The 18,715-nt window shown below is 35.4% G+C and overlaps 1 protein-coding gene across 1 annotated transcript; it reads left to right on the top strand.

Annotated features, from left to right (window-relative positions):
* The first annotated feature begins 16,160 nt into the window (after positions 1 to 16,160).
* Positions 16,161 to 17,772, top strand: LOC133337178 (protein odd-skipped). Its single transcript, XM_061545432.1, has 2 exons — positions 16,161 to 16,264; positions 16,401 to 17,772. The coding sequence occupies exons 1-2, from the start codon at positions 16,198 to 16,200 to the stop codon at positions 17,642 to 17,644; spliced, it is 1,311 nt and encodes a 436-aa protein (XP_061401416.1). The 5' UTR covers positions 16,161 to 16,197; the 3' UTR covers positions 17,645 to 17,772.
* The last annotated feature ends 943 nt before the right edge of the window (positions 17,773 to 18,715 follow it).

Consider the following 18,715-nt stretch of genomic DNA (forward strand, 5'->3'; position numbering starts at 1 on the left):
ATTAGAGGGTAGAAATATAGGGCTGATCGCTTTAGGCTCGAAATAAAAATCCGCAAAATGTTAGAGATCCGTGGTAGTTGTGTAGGGTATCGTATGGTCGGCCCCGTTTGGCTATAATGCTCCGCTACTGGTTTTGAAAATATATTTAGGGACAACCAGTCCTAGAAGCGTAGATTTTAAAACATATTTTTTCAAGGGATATATTTCCTCGTTGTGGGAATTTAAAAAGTGCCTTTTGCTTTCAAGGCGTGCATATTTAAAAAGGTTTTTTTTCAAGGACTGCCTGTTCCCAAAGTGTGGATTTGTAAACCTGTTTTCTAGTCATATAGGCTGTTTTTTAAATACATTTAAAGGCCTTAGAACCTGTTTTTTATATTTTTCATTCCTCTGAACTTAGTTTCTTAAAAACGTTCTTTGCAAGGACTGACTTTCCTAGATGTGAGGTTCTTTAAAATAAATATGTTGATGGTATATTTTTTATTAATTTAATTAAATAATCGGATATCAGTATATCGAATTTATTCGCTCTAATGGACATCTTAAATATTGTCCTATCATAAATAATAAAGTTATCTCTTCCCAGAAACGCTAACCCCGTATCAAATTATGAGATTTTATCTCAAGATAAAACAGTCAATTTGTAATTCTTCATAATTCCTCTTCGGCAAGTGTTCGTACCTTACAATGAATGTAACTCCTTTGGGCAATGTGGTGGATACATGACATGTGTACATTTGTGTGTACCTCTTTCCTAGCGGCATTTCAAAAACTGATGTACAAAAAGAAAGTGTAATCCTTTTGACATGTGTAGCCAAGCAGCAGAAGCAACATCAAAGCAGCGGAAAACCTGAACCTGAACAAATTATGCGGCAAACAAAACAAAAGCCAAAATAACAAACATTCTCACATATGTTTTCCCCAAGAAAATAAAAAACAGGAAAAATTTTTCCCTTAGAATGTCCTCCAAATTCCTTGACTAATAGTTAGGCACAAAATACAAGCAAACAAATTTCTTTCTTTGATCGGCAATTATTATTTTTATTTTTTTTTTTTGTTCTGTTTGTTGTTTTTAAGTCATGTGACATGTAATTGTTTGTTACTACTCTCTGTCTCTCTCGGTGACGTTTGTACAGTGGGTGAGTGATGGAAACACATGAATGAATCAAAGCAAAGGGGATAAAACGAATTGAGCCGACTTGGCTTGGCTGGTCTAATCGGACATACATTATTTGTATGTCCATATGTGTATGTTTGCGCTGTTTGTTTGTATGCGCTTGACATCTGGACAATGGCTAAATGCCGACTGACCAACCAACCATTCAAATACTCATTAATCGGTTATGTTTGTTGTGTCAATAGCCGGACATAATCAGTGTCAACATGGTTATGATCAATAATAATAGCAAAAAAAAAAAAAAACAACAACAACAATAGCGACAATTGGACAACAACAGGAAAAAACAACAAACAAACGATCCAACAAATAACTAACGACAGTTTTGTAATTTCCCAGGATGCGGCACACTTCTTGTCTTCCACGATCTCTCTTTCGACGATGATGATGAGCAAATCCTGTTGGATGCTGTCAAATAAAGACATATTTTGGTCATTTGTTGGTATGTGTGCCGGTGTGTGTTGTTTTTTGTGTCCAAAATCTATTTGATCATATTTGGTGGCTTTGACGTAAAAACCCAAAACATTGCCGTCCGCCAAAGGCTTAAAGCCTAATGCCGCGCAATCTCTCTGTCCCGCTTCCTCTCTTTAATTCTTTCCCTCGGCAATTAGCAGCATCAGTTAATCTCATGGACCAAAGAATTTTCGTTAAAAGTTATTTTAAAAAATTTATGAAAATTATTTGCGCAAACAAATCTGGTTGGTAGTCAACCAACCAGTCAGTTTGTCAAAAAGTCAATTAATAAATCCCTGGAAAGTCGGGGATTTATTTTTCTTTGAAAGTCAATGCAAACGGAAGAAGGGATAAAAAAGTGTACACACAGCAGCGGACAAATCTGTGTGGAAACTTAAATGTCTCTATTTAAAAATGCATTAACTATTTCCGGCATTAAATTAAAATTAATGAATATTAAATATTGGTATTGCGTATTGGGTGATTAGCGAGGTTTAAGGATAATCGACTGGCTTAGATTGACTTGTGGCCAAGCAAAAGGATTATTTAAATTTCCATATTGGTAAAATTTAATTTTGAATGGGTTGTGATTAAGTCTAATTACAAAACAATTCAAGATGGTTCAACGAGCTCGTTGTGATTTCCATAGATTTTGGTGTCATACTTCAGGCAATTATGATGGAAAGTCAGAATAAGATATCGAATGGGAAATGGTAATTCATGGAATTATTATCTTTAGGTGTACTTGAACATCAAAGGATAAGTAAACTGATAGCAAAATTCCACATTTTAAATATCAGATCTGCGATCAAATGACCTTAACGGTCGGCGGACATGATTATGGAATGCCCATAGGATAATTTTCTTTAACTATCTTGAAAAATTAAATGAAAAAATCCATTAACAAGAAATTCTGATCCAGATGGGACAGCTCTTGGAGTGTTTGAGAGAAAAATTCTCCGAAAGATCTATGGGCCAATCTGCGTCGAATAAACCATGAGTTGTAGCATATATTTTCGGACATCGACATAATCAGACGGATCGAGCTGCAGCGACTACGTTGGCTAGGTCATGTTGTGAGAATGGATGAGGATGCCCCAAAAGGGTAAGGCCACGAATCCGATGGAAAGATCGGAGCATGGTTTTTCCACTTGGAAGAGCAGTGCAAAAGAGCGACGCGCTTGGAAATCTTTTTTTGAGCTCGGCTTATGGAAGTCGATGTGCGGGATTCACTCAATTTGGTCTATATCTACCATTTATTTAATTTTATGAAATTTTTTACCCTCAGTCTTATGGCTATAACCCAAAACACATACCGAAATATTGGTTTCAGATCCCATGTTAATTTAAACCAAATCCAATTTAGACAAATTGAAGTCGATGTACAAATGTACGTCTGTCTGGCCGGCTGTTACTCTGTCTTACCGGTTACTCGATGGGAGTAACTGATTTCATCCAAACTTTGCACATCGTAATATTTCTTCCAAATTTAGTTCAAGTTCGAAGATGGAGGTTATCGGTCTACTCCTGCCATTTAAAAGATAACTTAATAATGCCTCTCTCATAGAAGTCATGCACTATATTTGCAAAAAAAACAAAAAAAAAAAAAAAAAATACTCTAGTAGTCGATTTTCACAATCCTCCCTATGTACCAATTTTTTACACTAAAAAAATTTTGCAATCCAAGAAAAATATGATAATCGCTTGGTGTCAAGTCCGGACTTTGTGGCCGATGCATTACAACTACCCAACCAAGCTTCTGAAGTTTCTGGCGAGTCACTGTAGATGTGTGTTGCATAGCGTTTTCCTAGCGGAACACGACACCTCTCCTGTTGGCCAGATGTGGCCGTTTCTGGTCAATTGCTATCTTCAAACAATCCAGTTGTTGACAGTAGAGATCAGAATTTAGCGTTTAACCATATGGAAGCAACTCATAATAAATAATCCAATTCCAGTCCCACCAAATGCATAGCAAAACATTCCTGGCCGTTAGTCCTGGTTTGGGCACCGTTTGAAGTGCTTCGTCGGTCTTTGACCACGATCGCTTTCGTACAGGATTATCGTATGTGATCCATTTCTCGTCTCCAGTCACCATCCGTTTATGTAATGGGTTTATCTCATTCCATTTGGCCAAGGTTCCGTAGATGGAAATTCGATCAATCCTATTTTTTTCTTTTAATTGGGGTGGCACCCAAAAATCGAGCTTCTTTTTTGTATCCAGCTTTATGTAAATGGTTTAAGGGATGATGGCGGGCATGATAACTCCTCACTGGAACATCGAAATCCGAAAATTCCAACGGTGTTAGAAAGAGTACATGTCTGGCTCTCGTGTGAACTAGGATTATTGACTTCGCTCTAAAATTAACAAAATGGTGGACCTTTGAAAAAATATTTTTGGAAAATCGCCGATTTTTTACCAAAAACCAAGTTAAAAAATAAGGAAGATCTTCACCGATTGGCTTTATCCTAGTTCATACGATAGTTATACACTCACAGAGAAACGTGTAAAAAATTGAAATCGATTGGGTTATTAGTTTTTGAGTTATCGTGCCCTCCATTCACAAAAAATGTTTAGAGAAAAACGCGTTTTAAGTTTGAAAAGCCCTTCAGCCGTCACTTGATGCTGACACAATAAATCGGCTATATTTTGAAGAGTTCTTGAGATTTTCACTTGAAATTTTGTAGGAACGAACATTCATTAATTAGTGTAGATTCGAATTATATCAACCAAATTTTTGACCCCGAGAATGGGGGGGGGGGTCCCCTTAAAACAGTTTTATGGTCGATTTTTAGCTCCTGGGCGATATTACGACTGCTAACATGCCGGTCAACTTCGATCATTTCTCCGATGTTATCGGCATTTTCGACGATTGGTCTAATGGATTTCTTCTTTTCCCCTAACTAATATGTTCTTTTGGACAGTTATTGCTCAAGCAGATGAGGCTGCTCTTAAAGTGTTTGAGAGAAAAATTCTCCGAAAGATCTATGGGCCCATCTACGTCGAAGGTGAATATCGCCTTCGAATGAACCATGAGTTGTATCATATATTTACGGACATCGACATAGTCAAACGTATCGAGCTGCAGCGACAACGTTGGCTAGGTCATGTTGTGAGAATGGATGAGGATGCCCCAGAAGAGTAAGGCCACGAATTTGATGGGAAAAATCAATTGGAAGACAACATCTCGGAACATGGTCTTTCAAGTTGGAAGAGTTGCTCACAAGGCCGACGCACCTTGAACATTTTTTTTTTGAGCTTGGCTTATGGAACCAATGTTCTGTCACAAGCCAGCTAAGTATGTAAGGACAGTTATTTTTTTTATTTGGTCTATATCTACCCTCTATTTAATTTCACATTTTATGCGATTCTTATAGTATATGTACTTTGATACGGCAAAAATGTGCCTCATCGAAATATTGGTTTCAGATCCCATGTTTATTTAAACCAAATCCGATTCAGGCAATTTGGAGTCGATTTACAAATATCCGTCTGTCTGGCCGGCTGGTGCGCACAATAACTCTCGAAGGGAGTAACCGATTTCATCCGAACTTTGTACATCGTAATATTTCTTCCAAACTTAGTTCATGTTCGAAAGTGAGAGAAATCGGCCCATTCCTTCTGTTACCACCCAAACAAAATGATCTAAATCTTGCTGAAAATTTTTTTAACATCTTAACCAAACCTACATGAAGTTTTAAGATGGGACCCATTGGTCTATTCCTTCTGGGTCTTCATTTTCAATATTTACAAATCCAATATTAGGCGAAATTAATGTCCGATTTGAACCAAACTTTGTACAACCTATTATATTTACCAAGCCTAGACCAAGTCTGATGTTGGATTTGTAAATTGGTCCACTTCTTTTGGTACCTCCCCCACAAATGGCTAAAATTTTCAATATTTATAAATCTAATATCAGGCTAATGGGATATTGAATATTGAAAATTGTCCTGCTAAGAGATCTGCTATTCTCGGATAGCCTATAGTAGCAAATTTCGCCACTTCATTGGCTTAAAAATTAATGTCTTCAAAAAAAAATTGTTTGGTGATCGAATTGTTTGGAATTAAATTTTGTATTGACACGGAGCTAGAAAAATGTAGGAGAGGAGTGAAAAATAAACTAAGAAGATTTAGAGAAATTCATTGAGATAACGGGCGTTTTCTTAGAGCATACTATAGTCACTTTTAATGGCGTTAAATATGTTAAAATTTTCCTTCGAAAATGTGTTTATACTTCGCAAAAAGAACAAAAACCCTAATTATAACCACATCAGAAGGAATATAAGGTTAGGTGCATCAACATTTATTTATATAGGAGGCCCATATCAAAACTTGGAATTATTGACTTTATCAGAGGAAGTCTTTTAGCCTTTTAAAACTCGAAAACATACATTTCGATTGGAAATTGCTGTGTTTGATTTGCCATATTTGCTCAATTAAATTTTCTCTCTCACTAAGGTTGAAAATTTTCCTTTATTTAATGTAGAGTATATGAGGACCCCTTATTTTACAATAATTTACAATATATATATATATATATATATATATTTAAAAAAATTATAAAATCAACCCAATTTCAGTCTCCAATTCTAAATAAAACATCAGTGCATCTACACTAAACTGTTGTTGCAAAAAGTGTTGGTAATGACCCGCCGTGACACAGTATGACAGAGTTGTGACCATTGTTTGACGAACAATGTTGGCCAAATATTCACAAAAATTGTGGCATTTGCTTGAAATAGTCCTTTCATTTGTCAGTTATTTACTGAAAACATTTGCCGGATTTTGTTTCAGAAACAATTGTGTTTATTGTTATGCAGACCTTAGGTGTCATTTTTGTGTTGCGAATATCTAAACCACATTATATGGTCGATTTGTAATGAAACAAAAATTTTACTGAATTGAAATTAATACAAATATATACATTCTGTTTAGGAATCAACATTGTATGAATCGAACACAAATTATGGCACTCTTTCGCCACAGGTCAACAACATATGTCCAAAAAGGGCAGACGTCTGCCACAAAATGGAGGCACGAGTCGAAATTTGTTCACATTTAAAGGAATATTTACAAATAGTCTCTGTTTGATTTCTTAGAGGAGCAGGTGATGGATGTTTTGAATGGAAGGAATGAACATTTGTTTCAGCTATTATGCGGGTTGTGTTCCTTGATGAATTTCTAATTAATATTGTTCGGTCATTTTAAGGATGATCATAAGATTTGAACACGACGGTGGCACGTGTATAATTTCTTTCATGAGCTATTCAAAACCTGAAATTTCACTAGAGGTCAAAGAAAAATAAATTAAAATTCGTAACCCATTTAACAACAAAATTCGTAACAAAAAATAAAAAAAATAATCTAGAGGAATTATTGTCAAAATATTCAAACGTTTCGCAAAATTAAAAAAAGGGATAGTGAATGGAACAAGCTTGTAATGTAAACTGAACTTTTCTGGGAAAACGAAAAATCAGTAAAAAATGAGGTCAATGGGTCCTAACTACAATCAAAAGATTGAATCTCAGTTCGAAATGGGTTAATTAAAGTGTATTCAATGCATTTAATGCAATAATTAAGAAAAATAATCCTTTATTGGAGTAGCCTCCATACATGGATACCTCTTGAATTTCGGGATATTTTAAACCGAAGTGGCTACTATCTTCCTACCACAAGTTATAAAAATTTTTCAAATGAATAAGTTCAAATTAAATTTTTTTGATGTCATTGGGCATACAATTTCCATACCAAAATTTATAACTATCGTCCTAATTTTTAGAGTTGCCCACATATAATGTGTTTTGGCGAGTTCGGACTGAAAGTTTATATTTTATTTTTTTTTTTTTTTTTTTTTGTGGAAAACTCCCTCCAAAAATTGTCAATATTTGTCTTATTTTTAGGGTAGCTCCCATACAGCGGTACCGCCATCATTTTGTTATTTTGTATGTTTTTGAACCGGATTGACTGTCATTAATAATTTAGATTATCAATAGGTAACCAATCACCCGCCAAAAAAAAAAAATAATAAATGAATAAATAAATTTGGCTAAGTTGCAGGGTTGTCCTGGTATGTCGTTGCCACGGCATTTAGGAATTTTGGACAGGGTTTTCAATCGTATAGACTCCAAATTCATATATTGGTTTCACAGGACCAAAATTCGAATTTTTTGAATCGAATTGAATCCATTATGCTATTTTGGATTCTCGTTGGGTACTAAAACTCCCAAATATAATCAAGATGGGTCCCCTTTTTAGGGTAGCCCCACATACAACTGTACCTCTTTTTTTTAGCGAATTGGCATTTTAGTTGCTCATTGGGTCTAAAATCTTCCAACAATATTGGCCCATTTTGCGGTGATCATCCCCCCACTAACAGTACCCAAAAATTTCGACATTTCGTTAATATTTGGGTCTAATTTGAAGCAAAATGACTGTAATTTTATATTTGGTATTCTTAGTGGAGTAAAAAATCTCCCAAACGAAAATTATATATTTTGGGACAAATTTCGGGCTTCAGCCCCCATAAAACTGGGCCAATTATTTCAATTGAATTTCTTGTAATTTAAAATTTGTGGTTCTTTTTGGGTACCAAATCTCCACAGCAAAATGCACTAATATTGGTCCACTTTTCGAGGTAGCTCCCACATAACGACACCACAACAACATCCGTATTTTGGGGTATCTGGGCAAGTATTCCAACTAAATTATCTGTAAATCGATGTATTTGTGTGTAAAGTATTCCTACCAAAAATTAGCAAACTCGGTTCATTTTTTGGTATAGTCCTAATTTGAAGGTCGGACACAATGTTCGTGTTTTTAACAGTTTTTGTCGTTTTTTCCAACCGAAAATTGACATTATGGTTATATGAGGCTGAACAAATCTTTTGCAGAATAACTTCTAATTAGGTCCATATTTCGAAGTGGCTATTTTAAGGTTAGCCGGTTAACCATATCCTTCCACCAAAATAACTGTAATTTGGCATTACGGGTTTTTGTGGGAGCTTATATAGGTACGTTCCTGCAGCCAAGTTTGAATGTAGGTCTATATTTTGACATAGTCCACATATAAAGCTACCGCCCCATGTCATTAGATTGATGGTTTCCACCGCATTTTTCCATTGAAGTGGCTGTAATTTGGCATTCCGAGTTTTTGGAGGCTGACATATATCTTTGCAGAAACTTAGTCATGTAGGTCCTGGTTATGACATATGTCGCATATAATGTTCCTGGTCCATTTTCCGTATATTGAAGGTTTTAGATACATTTTCTAACCAAAAAGGCATTAAATTGACATTTCAGATTTTCGGAAGATGGAAAATATCTTTGCAGAATATATTCAATATAGGTGCATGTTTGGACATTTTTCACATATACAATTTTCCGCCTCATCTGGGTATTTTGAAGGTTTTAGCAGTATTTGTCAAACGAAGTGGTTGTAATTTGGCATAAGCGTGGATTTGTTAAAGAATATTTTCTGAGGTCCTATCACGCTTATGATTTTTTAGAGAATAATTTTTTTGGCACGGCTGAACTTAAGAATTTTTTTTTTTGCTTCTAGTATATACGAATCGAATAAAATACAAATTTTTAGACAGATCATTCAGCCCATCAAATTTCTGAAACCGAGTCTCCTTCGTTTGATACTGGATACAATGATGAAATTGTGTCTAGAGATGAAATAGTGCCCAGGGATGACTGATTTTTTTATTTGGTCCTTAGCCATCTTGTAACTCACCTTGACTGTTAAATCCTTAAAGGTAAACCCTTTTCCTAATATCCATCAACTGAAAACAATTTTTTCTCCCTAAACAAAAAACTGTAAAGTCACAATGATGTCGTTCCGTCCCTTCGTCATTTCTTCAGAAGTTTCTTCTGTGCAGTAGTTTTGACTTTTTTCCGTTGACTTTCAAAGTCGAAAAGTCGTTTTTGTGGCCATTATTATTATTATTGATATTATCGTCATCCTAATTTATGGGAAATTAGGTTTTTACCTAAAAATTAATTTTTTTCATGAAAAATAAAAATATTTTTCCTTTGGCCAAGGAAAAAAAACTGCATTTCCGCAGAAAACAACAAAAAACCAATGCTAAACGTTAAACGCTAAAAATTTGTATATTTTTTCACGCACTAAATTTCCCAAGAAAAACATGGTGACAAAAACAATTTCTTTAATGTTTTCCGTGGACCATTTTTAAGGAAATTAGTGGCAGAGAGCGTAGAAGTAGGAACAAAAAACTAGAACTAGAATAAACACATAAAAGAAATGTGAAACTAAAGCAGAATAGTAGAGCATAAAAAATTACACTAGGTTGGTTTTTTTGCTGTTGCTGCTCTTCTGCTGTTCCTGTATGTCTGTCCTTTTATGACAGGATAACAATAAGAGCAATAAATGCAGTCCATCTAGTTCGCGCTCGCCCAAACACACACAACAACAACTACCACCACTAATTGCTCACAGTTCTCGGTCGGTCTGTTGCTCATGTTTTATGGCTTGTTTTAAAAAAATGTTCCACATTTTATTAAAAATCTAAGTCAAGTTCTGCGAACTGCTCCGGTTTTTGTATGAGAAAAAGGTCAGCGCTCTGGCTGGCAGTGGTCATAAACTATTTAGGGCTTGATCTTTATTTTTTCGTTCTGGTAGTAAAAAAGATGCACAAAAATTGTTTTAAGGACTAATTTTTTTATTAGTGGTCATTTTGTAGTTATTAGAGTGGCGGGCTGTGTGTGTAGATGACCTTTTGCCCTGCCACTACAATAACAACACCAATTATTACACCAAAAAAAAAACTGCCTGCATTTGCAAAACCAGCAGTCCTCTTGCTCTGAATGTTCTATTTTTTATGCTCTACTTCCATATTTTTTGCCCTGCTTTTTTTGGTGGAAGAAGATCATAAAAAAGATAGGACATCCTTGACACAAAAAAGGTAAGTGCACTTTTTACATAGAAATTAGTTTAATATGGAGGATAGATGACCTGGAAAATTGGTATTTCGATATTTATAGATTTATGACCTCACGCCTCCTTCCCATGCTTCCTCAGTAGAGGAAATGTGATTTTTTTTGCCGAATTATTAAAATGACTTCTAAGTTGAAAACAAAATATGTTGACAATTTTTGTTTGGGTTCTTCAAGGACTTTACAAGTAAAGAAGGTATCAGTTTGAAGGATATAACATTTGAAATTCTATACACCACTAATATTCTAGTTATATTAAAAAAAAAAACCTCAGGATAAAAATTTTTCAGTTTATAAAAAAACGTTTTTTTATTATATACGAAATCACAGAAAATGTATTTTTCTGATGAATCCGCTATTGAAATATTAATAATTTTCTAATTTGCACTTGTGTGATTTAATGCGCTAATTTAAGTACTATTAACCCATTCCCAGCCTCCCTACAGGAAACGAAATATTTTAGTTTTAACAAAAAAATCGATTTTTCTATATTAGAACCCACACATGGATCTTCCGCATTTTCGGATTTGCAAAGGCGCCAAGGTACATATATTAGGTAGTCGCATCGGCAAACAAAGTAACAAAGTAACTTTTTTGAGAATATAATATGTCAAAATTTGTAAACAAGGCAAATAAAATTCAATTCGCCTTGACATTGCAAAATGTAGTCAAATTTTATTCAACCAGTCAAAACAAAATGATTTAATACCCTACACATCTATGTTAAAACTATGTGTTGCCTCAAGAGTTTGTAACTGCACTACTCCTAGACTCAAATTTTTGTATATCGTTAATCATATGTCCGTCTGTCCATTATAATTTGTGATCGATTATCATGATCCAAATCAAATGGTGATTGAAAAAATTATCTTCTGAAAACAAAACATTAGCACTATTTTGAATGAACGATTCAGTATGTGTCGGCATCTTTCAATAATTGAATTCTGGAAATTCTGGAAATTTTGATGAATTCTGGAAATTTTGTATGTATATACGGTTCTGGCATAAGTCTATTTCTATTGGTTTTGGTAGTGTCCGGTTTATGTTTAGAGGCCACAATTATGACCCAAACCCAGGAAATTACGGAGATGGGAATCTGGCCTACGAATTAATATGACTGTTTTCATAATAATCGTTCAATATTTAGGGCGTCAAATAGATTTTCTTGTAGCTTGGGCATGTTACAGCCCAAACTACAAGAAATGAGCCGTGCATCTACTAACTCTTGAGGCAATCCATACTTTTAACATAGATGTGTAGGGTATACAAACATTTTGTTCAGATTGGTTGAATCATATCTTGTAATTTAAAACACCTTTCACGAAAATCTTTCCAGTTTTAATGTAGCCCTCATATAAAATTGCTGTTCATTTTTAGATATTTTGGTTCTTTCGAAGTAAAATTGGAAAAAAATCACGAAACTTCAATTTTATTTACAAAAATTAATTAATTTTTTAAGGCAAAATTAAAAATTACAACAATTTGTCAAAACAAATGTTACAATCAACTGGGTCGATGCGACTACCTAATACATCTACCTTGGGGGGGACCTAAAATTTCGTTAGTATTTTTTGGCACTGCCGAGCTTAAGAAATGTTTTGTTGTTAATATATACGAATCGAATAAAGTAAGGAGTTTAGTAATTGTAATTTTTGGAGAGATTTTTTATCAGCCTATCTAATTTCTGAAGGAGAGTCCGCTTTGTTTTATACTGAATACTTATAAAATTGTATGTAGAGATGACAAACATTTATAATTTTTGGTAGAGAAATTTGCTACAAATGAAAACACAAAATGCAAAATTTCAGCCCCTTTTGTTGAGTTGAGGACTAAAAATTACCAATTTTATCATCAACATAGACTAAAATCCAGTGAGATGAGTTGTATAGTCGGACGGGACACCCTCTAGACTGATTAGAGATCAGCTACTCTTTGTTGGCATATTTTCGGAATAATTTTTACAGGGTAAACATTTTTCGCTATGCGATGCAATTTTTTCATTTTACTCACAGAAAGGTTTTGGTTGATTTGACCCGCTGAATATTGACCGATTAAAACATCACATTCTAATAAGTTGACCAGATTCCCTTCCCCATGTATTGTTCGGGTTATTGTTGTGGCCCATAGAACATCTTGAGAAAAAAACACAAAAATTAAGTTTTAGTCTATTTCAATTCCCAAATTCATCTGATTCCCCAAAATTATATGTTTTTTTTTAATGTTTTTTTTTAAGATTTTTCGACCAACAATATATGACAGGAATAGTGTTGAAGGAAAAACAAACAACTCTTCTTAAATCCCCGTTTGGATGACTTCTTCACCTGATAATAGTCTTACAATAAATCATAAAAAATTAACCAATAGCTGCATTCATAAAATTTATTCGAAATAAATTAGTGTTCGTACATATAAGGTTTTCTCATCGAGGATCGAGTAAAAGTGGAAAAGGGCGATGAAAACATACGAATATCGATATTTTGTCTTTGGGGACCCTATATCAAATCTTATGACCGAAATTTTTGTAGAATATTTGGAGTACAAAAAAATCTCGCCTTGGGGTTTTTTATTTATGGTTCAAGGAAATAAGAAAGAAAAAAATGTACTCGAGAAATATGGATATGTTTTACAAAAATTTTCCTCATTTGATTTAACTGAAGACATGTCATCTCAAAAACTTGACCATTGGTGAATTTGTCCTTCTGGTTTCTTAAAGACGTCCTTTCAATAGAGACTACATTTAGATCTTCTGTAATTCTAATATAAAAGTGTTTTTAACTGGCATTTATAAATACTATAATCTAAAAATACGACATTCACCGGCAGACGATATATAAAAAGAGAATTTCAATTCCAATCCGCAATTAAAAATATTTTTTCTCAAAAATTATTTTAGCCCATAGGGATAAATACTGATTTAAAATCATTTCCACATTTTACCATTATTTTTCGTTTAAGAAAAAAAAAAAACAGAACAATAAACAATTTTGATAGCCTCTCATATTTGTTGTCAAATAAAATTTTCCTAAATATTTCTCTAAGGTCGAATAAATATTTCAATTACAGAAATATCAATAAATATAACGATATTGGAATAAAGGGAATGCTTTCTTAATGGAATGCTTTTTTCATTAATATTTTCTGACGACCATGATCGGTGGTATTATAGCGTCGAAGAACTAATTTTAAGCGCCATTGTAGTTAGTATTTATTTTTTATTTATACGTGATTTGGAATAGAAGCCAGCAATACATTTTCACAATTAACGCAATTATTTCGGTTTCGAGAACAGATTTTTAATTTTCTTTCAAAAAATTAAACATTCATTATTCTAATAGAATAAAATGTACCTTGTCGTTTTTCAAAATATAGTTTCAATCATCCTTTTTTAATTCTCTATTCAAAATCTCAGTTCTCTGCCCTAGAAAAATTCATTATAAAACATTTTCCCCATCATTGTTATCTGTAACAATTTATCAACCAACCAAACGAAAAGAAAACGTTTAAATCATTTTCCAAAATATTTAACTTCTACATAAATGTAATTTTCCCTTTTTCTGATGACAACGTTTTGATAATGAACAAGGATGATGACATACAGGATAACCTCCCCAAAACCGAAAAGCGTGTAATAAACTCAGCTACAATATGTTATTATCACAGTTAATTTAGTTTATGACCCTGCTTTTATTTTTTCTCCTTCTTCTTCATTCCGTTTTAATGGCATCTCTTTAAATGAAATTGTTTTCGCTTAAAAATATTCGCCATTACGTCTGCCTTCAAGGCTTGTGTTTAAATAAACAATTAACATATAAAATCAAATTATATTTGTTTGCCCTTTTTCACAAAGCGTTTGGGGTTGCTGGTCATACACACAAAAAATAATATGGGGGATGAATAACCATTACTCCCCCACATTTTTGTTTCTTCATTTATTTTCTTCTCCCCTTCTACTTATTTTTCGTTTTATTTTTTCCTGTGAAGTGTTAAAAGTTGAAATATCCTTTTGTCATGAAGTCTTGCCATAAGAATATTTTTCTTTCGTTCTAGTTTTTTTTTCGTAATATTTTCCTTTGGCTTTGCCTGACAAACAACCATTCTGTCATTCAGTTTCTATATAGTGGCAAAAAATACAACGGCAGCATGCCGTCAACCAGCAGCTTTTTACCAGTTTCCGCTTTTGCTGCTGCTGCTTCATGGCTTCTACAGCTGCATCTGGGGCTGGTTAAACGGTTGCTGCTGCTGCAGCCGTTTGGCTGTTTTTGGGGATGAACCATCATCATCCACATCGCCACCATTTTTTTCTTCTTTTCTTTTTTATATGAATTCAGTTCTCTCCCCCAGTCTGACACACATACACACACACCAACCGAATAACACTTGATTTCATCCAACCATATTTGCCACATGGCCAAAGAGATCCATCGTTTTGTTGGGGGGAAACAAACCAGCCGGCCAGCCAACCAATGGTGTGTTTTAAACGAAAATATTTAAGGTGGGCGTGTTTCTTTGGCCATCATCAATTTCTGGGGAATAAAACAGCAACAACAACAGCACACACCACCACCAACAACAAGCATGCCATCCATGTTGATAGAGCATTTGTTGTTGTTTTTTTGCTTTACTGGCTGGCTGCCGTATAAAACAAAAACAACAACAGCCACACACTGTTGGCCACTGTTATACGTTGTGCGCACAGCAAGAGAAACAGCAACAACAACAAGGCTACACAAATTAACCAGTTGTACAAGCAAGCCAGTCAACCAACCCAAAGCAGTAGTGGTGAGGTATTTACATTGGAAAAACAACAACACCACCACCAACGACGACGACTATTACTGAGCACAACCAACAACAAATAAGAGGCACAGCAGTAGTAATTTAACTCAACAAAAAACGACGAGTCAGCCACTACCTCTACTACTACCACACGACTACCACTCACAGCCATCGGTTTATCGTCGTTGGCTTCATTATCAGTAGCCTCTCGCAGAGACACTCACACTATTCTGTTGTTGTTGTGTGTGCATGCTCTCAAGGGAGTATTGTTGTTGGTGCTCTTCTTTAGTCGGGGGGAAAACACTGTGCTCTGTGCGTGCGTGTGTGTGTTTTGTTGTTGTTCGTGCTTGTGATGATGTTTATGACTGCCTGTTTGCTTGCTGGCTGGCTTGCCTATCTCTGAGTATTGAGGGTGGTGTTTTTGTTTGTGGTGTGTCTGAGAGTGCCTTGTTGTGTGTACGTACGTGTGTTTGTTGTTATTATTACTAGAGAGAGTTTTTACATTTTCAAGAGATTGAGTCTTGGGCAAAGAAATAACTTGAATTCAGTTCACTACAACACTTTGAAGTGTACACAACACAAATCCAAAGAGAATTTTGAACGTTTCAGTTTAGAAATTAACAAAGAAAAAACTAAAACACGGAAAAATACCAAAGCAAAATATTAAAGAAAAAATTTACAAAATCAATTTTACGTAAATTTTCAAAACAAAATAAAACGAATATCACTGAAAACTAATTTTAAAGAGAAATAAAACCAAGTGTTTAACCAAAAAACAAAACCAACAACAACTATTGGAATACCAAAGAATATTTTAACAAAACCAACAACAACAAACATGTCTTCAACATCAGCCTCACCCATCAGCAACATTACCGTCGATGATGAATTGAACATCCATGAAGGTAGGTTTCGAAAAAATGCCGTCGGCAAAAAATAAATTCACTCTCTCTTTCCCTCTCTCTCTTGCTGAGGGAATTTGTGGATTAATAATGAATTGATAAATGTGAGACTAATTTCTTATTTACTTTCAATTTTTAGATTTCTCAGCGGATTATTTGAATATTAAAGAAGAACGTGAAAGCAGTCTATCACCAATTCTAACTCCACCACACACGCCGACGGATATTTCTACATTGCGTAGAAACAGTACCGGTTTGGCAGTGAACAACAACAAAGAAGGTGCCCTCTATGAAATGGAACAATTGAGAGCTTCATCAGGAACTGCTTCCCGCACCTATGTCTCCATGATGGACAGCCAAATGCAACAACAACAACAGCAGCATCAACATCGTTTGTGGCTACAAATGCAACAACAACAACAGCAGCAACAACAACACCATCATACCCATGTTGCCGCCATGCCTTATCCTCCTGCCGCCGCTGCCAATCAATTTTTGCATGCCGCCGCTGTTGCTGCCGATCCCTTGGCTGCCCAACACCAAGCCCTGTTGATGAACCAATGGATCCGCAATGCCGCCCTGTACCAACAACATCAGCATCATCATGCCCATGCTCATGGCCATCATCATCCCCATGTCCATCCCGCCGCTGCACATCCAGCCATGCATGGCATGCGTCCCTATCCCGCCGGTGCCCTCCACGGTCTCCATCCAGCTGCCGCTGCCCGTTTGGGCGCCTGTGCCGGTCTGCCACCCATGAAATTGGGTGCCGCCCCCACAGCTGCCGGTTCCCGCCCCAAGAAACAGTTTATCTGCAAATACTGCAATCGTCACTTCACCAAGTCCTACAATCTTTTGATCCATGAGCGCACCCACACCGATGAACGTCCCTACTCCTGTGACATCTGTGGCAAGGCTTTCCGCCGCCAAGATCATTTGCGTGACCACCGTTACATCCACTCCAAGGAGAAGCCATTCAAGTGCGGTGACTGCGGCAAGGGATTCTGCCAATCGCGCACCTTGGCCGTCCACAAGATCACCCACTTGGAAGAGGGTCCCCACAAGTGCCCCATTTGCCATCGTTCCTTCAATCAACGTGCCAATCTCAAGGCCCATTTGCAAAGTCACAGCGAAGGTCAATTGGCCAACAGCAGCCTGAACAGCAGTGGTGATCTGAAAAGCGAAGCTTCAACCCAGGAATTGAATACAAGTCAACCTGAATCGTTGAACCATTCTAGCGAAGAACTGCTACTGCAACCCGTTGCTCAACAACCCATTTTGGATTTATCTGCCTCCAGTGTTCCCAACTCCGCCACCGCCTCCTCCATTGCCAAGCCAAAACGCAGTTTGGGTTTCACCATCGATGAAATTATGAGCCGTTAAACGGTTGACCTGGGAAGGAATCTTGAAGTTCCCTTTAAAATAATTTGAATTGGAACCTAGCCAATAGCAATGGCTTGTCTTTGTTCTTGTTCTACACTTCCAAAGGAAAAGGAAACGGGCTCACATGGAAATGGGATCATGGACTTCAGTCTTGTAAAGAGAAGTCAAATGATGGTACCAACAGCAGCAGCAGTAAGCTACGAAGGGTCTTTTTTCGCTAAAAGAAAAATGGCAAAACATTGAAGTGAATCCACAAGTGAAGGTCATCGGTCAACATCACTTACAAACGTGTACAAGAGCACGCACTTCACCCAACAACACAACATTTTAATAAAGAAAACATAATGAAGGGGGGTTTTGTTTATACTCCCCCCATTATTTTTCAACAACCAAAGAGGAACCAAAACGAAAGAGAGAAGAAACAAAAACGCAAGGCGACGGCTACAAAAACGTAATAATTTATTAAAACAAAAAACCCGGTTTTTATGGCATGTTCATGCCACAGTCAGTCAGTCATCGTTATCATTATTTATTGCTACCCCAAAAACAGTAATAATAATCAAGCAACAACAACACACGATACAAATGTACACACACAAATATATTTTTAGTAAAAAAAAAAATAATAGAAATAAATAATAATATTTTTTTGTATAGAAAAAATACACATTTTTTATTTGTTATAACCAAACCTACCTACCAAAGCACCAAACCTTTTTTGTAATATTTTTTTGTTGTATTTTTTTTATTTAAACCAAATAATTAATAATCATAACAACAAAAATAGTATTAATTATAATTTTATGAAATGAAGAAAAAACCAAATCTCAAATACACATCTACACACACCAAAACAAAAAAATCTTGACTTGTAATTTATTTTATTTTAATTTTTTTATTAATCCTACCCAACCTACTTTGGGGTCTATTATATTTTTGGTTCATGAGGGTTTTGTTTTTGTTATACTCGCTTGTTTTTTGTTGTTATCAATATGTACCTAAATAGTTTGTAGTTTAGTAAAAATATTTTATTTTATTTCTAGATAAATCATAAATGTAAGATAATCATTT

Source organism: Musca vetustissima, unplaced genomic scaffold, assembly GCF_032173495.1.
Source record: "Musca vetustissima isolate MV318-11 ecotype Yass unplaced genomic scaffold, APGP_CSIRO_Mvet_v1 utg4966, whole genome shotgun sequence".
NCBI classification, from domain to species: Eukaryota; Metazoa; Arthropoda; class Insecta; order Diptera; family Muscidae; genus Musca; species Musca vetustissima.

What these genes read in the sequence shown, in the direction of transcription:
- LOC133337178 (XM_061545432.1), top strand. Translation starts at nt 16,198, where the DNA reads ATGTCTTCAACATCAGCCTCACCCATCAGCAACATTACCGTCGATGAT. An exon ending in TGAATTGAACATCCATGAAG is followed by an intron (nt 16,265 to 16,400) that starts GTAGGTTTCGAA and finishes TTCAATTTTTAG; the next exon opens with ATTTCTCAGCGGATTATTTG.